Genomic DNA, 7,714 nt, shown 5'->3' with positions numbered 1-7,714 from the left:
AAAGGGCGATTATGAAGTGTGTCACCAAACTGAAGATCATCGTCAGAGAATGTGATTTTGGCCATACATGCATTTTCGACTTCAGGAGATGATTTGGAGCATCTTTTGGTGATGGACATGATGGAGTTTCCACTTCAGGAGATGACTTTGGAGCATTTTTTGGTGATGGGCATGATGGAGTTGCATCTTTCGCTTCCTTCTCATCGACATTACAACATAGAGCTTTTGTGCCATCGCATGTGAACTTGATGTAAAACAAATTTGGCAAATATTCTCCTAATGTAATTGGTCAACGCAACTCTTGGTAGTGGTGCACCTTTATTTCCTCCTTCTTTGAATGCACAATCTTTACCGCTCATATTTTCTCTTCAAAAATCAAAGATCAAGAACACTGAGATGACTTCCAAGAAGATCAACTTAAAATCTACATCTGCATCGAAATCAAAATTTGCATCTGCATCAAAATCCGCATTTGCATCTATATCCATATTTGGATTCACATCCACATCTGTATCTACAAAAACTGATGGATCCAAATTCTGCATCGCTGTGGAAAACATCATTGATGTTATTGTGGTAAGCATGAAACCTATCATAAGGAACCAAGCCAAAATTTTGGGACAACAAGTCTCATAAGTGTCGTCCGAATCTGCTATTGTCTTTGGTTTGTCTCCAAAACATGTGAAGTCTCCTGCAAAAGCCGCAAAAGAAGACATCGCCGAAATGGTCAAGAGGGTTCTTGCCCAATTGAGCCTATCTACATACAAAAAGCCCTTTTCTTCGGCCGACAATGATATCTCAAGCACGGGATCTACCCCACATAACATGTTTACATCTCATGTTTGGGAAAATCAATGTTATTCTCCATCACCTACTATGGTAATGCACGCGATGGGGACTAACACTTCATTCGTAGAAGAACAACTTGTGAGCTTGACAAGAGCTATTGAAGGCTTGACCAAGTATGCCTAAGATCAAGATGCTCGAATTGTTAAGCTAACTGATAGGGTAGACGGCATGATGGATGAAGAATCAAGTCATACACCTGGAAAACATCCGCAAGTACAAGAGATGGTCGATCGCCCCACAAAGCAAGTGGAACATACTAAAGAGATCCAAGTTTCCTCTGAAGGAACGATCCCGATCAACCAAATCAAGGAGTTCATCATGGGGACCATTAAAGACAAGTACGAGGTTGCTACAAAATCCTCTTTGACATATGCAAGGCCATACACTGCAAGGATTGATAGCTTGAAAATGCCTGTCGTTTATCAACCCCCAAAATTTCAGCAGTTCGATGGTAAGGGAAGCCGAAAGCAACATGTGGCACACTTCATTGAAACCTGCAACAATGCTGGAACATATGGTGATTACCTCGTCAAACAAATTGTCCGCTCCCTTAAGGGCAATGCTTTCGATTGGTACACGGACCTTGAGTTTGGTTCCATTGATGGTTGGGAACAAATGGAGCAAGAATTTCTCAACCGCTTCTATAGCACAAGATGTACTGTAAGCATGGTGGAACTTATAAACACACGACAGCGAAATGAAGAGCCGATCATTGAATTTATTAACTAATGGAGGCATCAAAGTATGAACTGTAAAGATAGACTTAGTGAAGTTTCGGGCATAGAAATGTGCATTCAAGGTATGCATTAGGGTCTCCGCTATATTTTGCGAGGCATAAAACCTAAAACTTTTGAAGAATTGGCCACTCACGCTCATGATATGAAGTTAAGCATTCGCCGATTGGAACTGAAACACCACCTATCCACGAACTCCACAAGGGTAAAGAACGACAAGAATTCAAGAAAGTGGAAAAATATTTGTCAAAGACTGAAAATGAAGAATACATGAATGTCACTGCTTCTCATGTGAAATTCACCACAAAGGTGGGCAATACGCAGAGCGCAAAAGTGGCTTCTTTTGAAGTAAGGACAAATCAAAAACTCACCTTGAAGGAAATGCAGCGAAAGGACTGCCCATTTCTTAACTCGAATGTTTCTGCAATCTTTGATAAACTCCTTGAGATGAAAGTTTTTGAGTTACCAAAGATGAAACGACCAAATGAAGAAGGGGGTAGTGATGATCCAAAATACTACAAATATCACTGGTTGGTTGGCCACCCAATCGAGAAATGCTTCGTCTTCAAAGATAAAATCATGGACTTAGCTCACGAAGGAAAGATTGAACTTGAAGATGAGGAATTGAGTTAAAATCAGGTCAGTGTTTCTTATGACTTACCTAATCCGGTCATGACCTGTAATTTTGTTCAAGGAAATAGGGAGCAAGACATTCCAAACATTAATCAGACAAAAATGATTAAGTTTGGAGACTTTGAGCCCATTGATGTAAATAATTTGTTGTCTCTTCCTATACTAAGTGATGTGGCTTCCGTAGGAGAATGATCAACAAAAGAAGATGAAGACCCAATATATTATCTTGATGATTGGGGTTGGACTCTCGTGACTCGCCGTAAACACCAAAAACTGAGTTCGTATGAGGAGTCAACAAAGCAACACATTAGGGAAAAGATGGTAAGGAGACCCAAAACCAAAGCTTTGATTGTGCATTCAAAGAAAAAGGAAATAAAGGTGCACCACAACCAAGAGTTGCGTCGATCAATTACATTAGGAGAATATTTGCCAAGTTGACTTTACATGAAGTTCACATTCGATGGTACAAAAGCTCTATGTTGTAATGTCGATGAGAAGGAAGCGAAAGATGTAACTCCATCATGCCCATCACCAAAAGATGCTCCAAAGTCATCTCCAGAGGTCGAAACTCCATCATGTCAATCACCAATAGATGCTCCAAAGTCATGAAGGACACTCTCTCAAGCTGCGAGAAAATGCACTAGAAGGGTTGACCTTTCCTGTAAGGAAAATTGATATGATGAAGTTATCCATAAAATTACTTAGGAAGTCTATGGCTCCTAAGTCATTACTTTATGGAAAATTTGTGGCCACTAAGTCATCCCATTATGAAGCACTCCCAATGAAGTGTACAGAAGAAGGCTTCGATCCTAATGCTTATAGACTACTAGCAAAGGTTGGATTGGATCCTAACGAACTATCAAAATTGGGAAAGCTTCTGTCAGAACCTTCTATGAGGCAACATCGTGAAGGGGTGGGTTACAAACAACCTCCACCTATCCGCATTTCTATAAAAAGGGTAAGAAAAAACTACATCACTGCGGAAGATGAGTCTGCTAGTTCTAACAAAAGGTCTTCTGTCTTCGATCGACTTGGAAGCCCAATGAAGAGGATTTTCGTATTTGATAGGTTAGGGCCATTGAGGAAGAAAAACAAGATTTGAAGAAACAACAAGATTATGGAAGCCTTTGCTTTACCTAAATCTCAAAATGCTCTTAAAGACTTCCAAAGTCTGATCCCTTATAGAATGAGGTGGCAAACAAACGTTATTGATTCATGTGGAGAAGTATTAAAGGCAAAGTTGCATGTTGTGGTCTACACCAGGCAACGTGATGAAGAAAGTGTTGGCTCTTCAATCATGTCACTACACAAGATGAAATGCGTGTTTTTTCTCCAATTAAAAATGATGGAGAGTTGGAGAATGTTTCATGGTGCTACCATATATCTTTCAACAATAGAGAACCTCAAGAATATGAGGATGTTAAGGATACGCCACCCGAACTTGAAGAAGGAATAAAGGCGACAATTGATGCATTGAAAGAAATCAACCTTGGAACTGATGAAGATAAAAAAAATCCACTTATGTGAATGTTTCACTAGCAAATGGTGAGGAAAAGGACTACGTTGAATTACTCAAAGAGTATAAAGATGTATTTTCCTAGAGTTACAAAGAAATGCCTAGATTAGACCCGAAGGTAGCAGTTCATAATCTTGCTGTGTAAAATAGTGCACGTCCTATCAAGCAAGCTCAACGGCGTTTTAGGCCTGAATTGGTTCCCGTGATCAAAACTGAAGTTAACAAGCCTATTAAGGTTGTCTTTATCAATAAAGTTAAGTACCCCACATGGGTTTCAAGTATTGTCCCCGTGAGGAAGAAGAATGGGCAAATTCGAGTTTGCGTTGACTTCAGGGATCTCAATAATGCATGTCCCAAAGATGAATTTCCACTTCCTATCCCTGAGCTTATGATTGATGTCACTACTAGGTATGAGGCAATGTCTTTTTGGATGTTCATTCGACTGTAATCAGATCAACATGTCACCAAAGGATAAAGAGTTGACCGCATTCTGCACTCCTAAGGGTGTTTATTGCTACAACGTAATGCCCTTTGGTTTGAAGAATGCAAGAGCAAGATACCAAAGATCTACGCAAAACATCTTTGATAACATTTTTCACAAAAATGTTGAATGATATGTTGATGATTTAGTAGTGAAATCAAGGAAAAAGAGTGATCACTTGCAAGACTTCAGATGGTGTTTGATCTACTACGAAGGTATCAACTTAGAATGAATCCTTTGAAATGTGCCTTTGGAGTTACCTCTGGAAAATTCCTTGGCTTCATTGTACGACATCAAGGAATAGAAATTGATCAAGTAAAAATATATGCAATTATGAAGATGGCCAAGCCAAGAAACATCCACGAATTGAAAAGTTTGCAAGAGAAGCTAACATATCTTAGGAGATTCATCTCGAATCTAGTAGGAAAGTGTCAACTATTCAGTCGTCTTATAAAGAAGGGCACTCTTTTCGAATGAGACCAAACCTGTAGTAATGCTTTCAAGAGCATCACGTCCTACTTGACAAAAACTCCAATTTTTGCAACTCATTTTCGGGAAATCGATTGATACTTTACATATCAGCTCAAGAAAGATCAGTTGGAGCACTCTTAGTTCAAGAGAATGGTGAAGGGAAAGAAAATTTCCTTTACTACTATAATGACCCTCTTCGTCATTTCTGTGTTTTGGCTTCTTTGCATCGTTTAAGAAGATGGCATCTGAATCCAATTCTGACAATTCCATCAGCTCCAGAAGGGTCATTTTAGGCTGGAAGCATGGTCGGTATGACTCCCAATGTTTCTAGTGCGAGTCAGTGCGATTACGCGCTTTAACTTTAAAGTTTAGGCCTAAGTTTGACTTTAGTCAACATTTTGAGAAAATGCGCTCGGATGAGAATGCTGTCATCGCGGTTAGCTCTGGAATGTCGAGTTTGGTATAGATTGACCCTTTGTTCGTGTCCCGAGGATTTCGAGAATTTTCCGAGTCCCTTTGTGGTTTTGACTTAAAATGGCGGTTGGGTGTGGGACCCACTTTTTATCAAGATAACCTCGTATGAAAATTTTGACTGCGTCATTGAGTCTGAAAAATTGAATTTGGTATGGTTGCATATCTCGTTTGCATGCACGGGGTTCTGAACAAGTTCAGACCACCCCGTCGGAGTTTTTAAGTTTTCGAAAAAAATGCTGAAATCTGGTTTATTTATAACAGAAAAATCAGTACCCTTTCTAAAACTTTAAAATCTCATATCTCCCTCATTTCTCAGCCAAATAAGGTGATTCGAAGTGCGGGAGCTTCGTTTTCTTGATGGCTTTGCTGTAGACTGATCATAAGTTGTTGGGTGCATGTCGTTTGAGGTAAAAATTGTGATAAACCAGACTGATGTTGCCCTTTTTCGAGTTCTTAGTTTTGGCTTTCTTGAATTAGTGTTATCTTTCTCATTTTAGCTCGGTTTTTTGGTGATTCGAAGTCCCACGTGTCTGTAATTATTGAGGCTACGTGGTGGAGTTTTCAAGGAGTGTTGAGCACCCTTCGATTTTTTGTAAATTTCGAGTTTAGCCTGCTGCATGCTTTTTTCTTAAGTTGATTAAAGTGTGGGATTTTTTGCATGTTGGGTTTTGCTGCGTTTTGAGCCCCGAATTGTGTTCCAAAAATGTTTGGAGTACTGATTTGGGGCTCTACTATTTCGTATGTTTATGTTTACTATGTTTCTCGCTTGAGTATGAGTTCTGAGTCTCTGGTAGCGTCGTTGCATGTGTCGACCACAATGGGTGAGTCTTTAGTAGTGGATCAGGTATTTTGATCTTGATTGGTTACTATCTAGGGGCGTGACACCCAGGATGACCTTATATTTCTTGACATTGTTGATTTTGACGTGATTTTGGACATGGACTAGTTATCCCCTTATCGCGCTATTTTAGATTTCTTCTCTGAGACAGTTACCTTAGCCATCCCTGGTATTCCTCTGGTGGTATGGAAGGGCTCTCGCAGTAGCACACCGGTTGGGGTTATCTCTTTTATTCAGGCTAGGAGGCTAGTGGCTAGCAGGTGCTTATCATATTTGGCCTATGTGAGTGATGTGAGTAGGGAGGTCCCTTCGGTTGTTCATGACTTCTTAGATGTGTTTCCTACCGACCTACCTGTCTACCCCCAAAGCATGATATTGATTTTCCAATTGAGCTTGAGCCGGGTACTCGGCTTATTTTTATTCTGCCATATCGGATGGCTCCTACAGAGCTCAATGAGCTAAGTGTTCAGCTTCAGGATTTCAGGATATCTTGGGTAAGGGATTCATCAGACCTAGTGTATCACCTTGGGGTGCTCCTATTCTTTTTGTAAAGAAGAAGGATGGTACGATGCACATATGCATTGACTATAGGCAGCTGAATAAGGTGATGGTGAAAAATTGATATCCTCTACCTAGGATTAATGACCTATTTGACCAGCTACATGGAGCTTCAGTGTTCACTAAGATTGATTTGAGGTTCGGTTACCACCAGTTGAGGATTAGGGCAGCGAACATCCCTAAGACTGCATTTAGGACCCGTTATGGCCATTATGAGTTCCTGGTGATGTCCTTTGGGTTGATTAACGCCCCTGCTGCCTTTATAGACTTGATGACACCAATGTCCAGGCCTTATCTTGATTCATTCGTCATAGTCTTCATTGATGACATTTTGATATACTCGCGGAGCAGGTGTGATCATTAGCAACATTTGAGAGTCGTGCTCTAGACTTTGAGAGATCAATGGCTTTATGCCAAGTTCTTGAAGTGCCAGTTTTGTTTAAACTCTGTAGCGTTCTTGGGGCACGTTGTGTCCAAGGAGAGCATTATGGTAGATCTGGCAAAGATTGAGTCTATTCGTGATTGGGATAAGCCCACCTCAGTTACTGAGATTCAAAGCTTCGTCGGACTAGCAGGCTACTACAGACGGTTTGTGGAGGATTTCTCTACCTTGGCAACACCTGTGACCCAGTTGACTTGTGTTGATGTTCTCTTTGTTTGGTTAGAGGAGTGTGAGACGAGCTTTTTAAGCTCAAAGAGTTATTGACCACCGTTCCTATATTGACTCTTTCAGTTGAGGGAGATGCCATTTATTGTGATGCATCTGGTATTGTTTGGGTTGTGTATTGATTCAGTAAGGATGGGTTATTGCTTATGCATCAAGGAAGCTTAAGTTGCATGAGCGCAACTACCCCACCCATGATTGGGAGTTGGCGGCAGTAGTTTTTGCACTTAAGATTATCTATACCGATCACATGAGTCTTCAGTACATCATGAGCCAGAGGGACCTTAATTCGAGGCTGCGTCGTTGGATTGAGCTCTTGAAGGACTACGACCTCTCTATTCTCTATCATCTAGGCAAGGCGAATGTGGTAGCAGACACCTTGAGTCGGAAGGCAGTGAGTATGGGTAGTCTAGCCTTCTTATCTGTCTAGGAGCGACCATTGGCTTTGGTCATTCAGTTCTTATCCAATAGCATGGTTCGATTGGATATCTCAGAT

At 40.7% G+C, this 7,714-nt stretch overlaps 1 protein-coding gene across 1 annotated transcript; it reads left to right on the top strand.

The window, feature by feature from the left end:
• The first annotated feature begins 3,533 nt into the window (after positions 1-3,533).
• On the top strand, positions 3,534-4,180 carry LOC107058454 (uncharacterized). Its single transcript, XM_015304172.1, has 2 exons — positions 3,534-3,739; positions 3,883-4,180. The coding sequence occupies exons 1-2, from the start codon at positions 3,534-3,536 to the stop codon at positions 4,178-4,180; spliced, it is 504 nt and encodes a 167-aa protein (XP_015159658.1).
• The last annotated feature ends 3,534 nt before the right edge of the window (positions 4,181-7,714 follow it).

The sequence above is a fragment of the Solanum tuberosum genome, unplaced genomic scaffold (genome assembly GCF_000226075.1).
Source record: "Solanum tuberosum cultivar DM 1-3 516 R44 unplaced genomic scaffold, SolTub_3.0 scf00019, whole genome shotgun sequence".
Classification (NCBI taxonomy): domain Eukaryota; kingdom Viridiplantae; phylum Streptophyta; class Magnoliopsida; order Solanales; family Solanaceae; genus Solanum; species Solanum tuberosum.
The sequence above is the reverse complement of the archived record's forward strand: the minus strand, read 5'-3'. Positions and strand labels throughout refer to the sequence as shown.

Bases quoted from the DNA above. Each gene is read 5' to 3' on its own strand.
- LOC107058454 (XM_015304172.1), top strand. From the start codon at position 3,534: ATGCGTGTTTTTTCTCCAATTAAAAATGATGGAGAGTTGGAGAATGTT. The intron at 3,740-3,882 runs GTGAATGTTTCA...TGTGTAAAATAG, and splicing joins GATAAAAAAAATCCACTTAT to TGCACGTCCTATCAAGCAAG.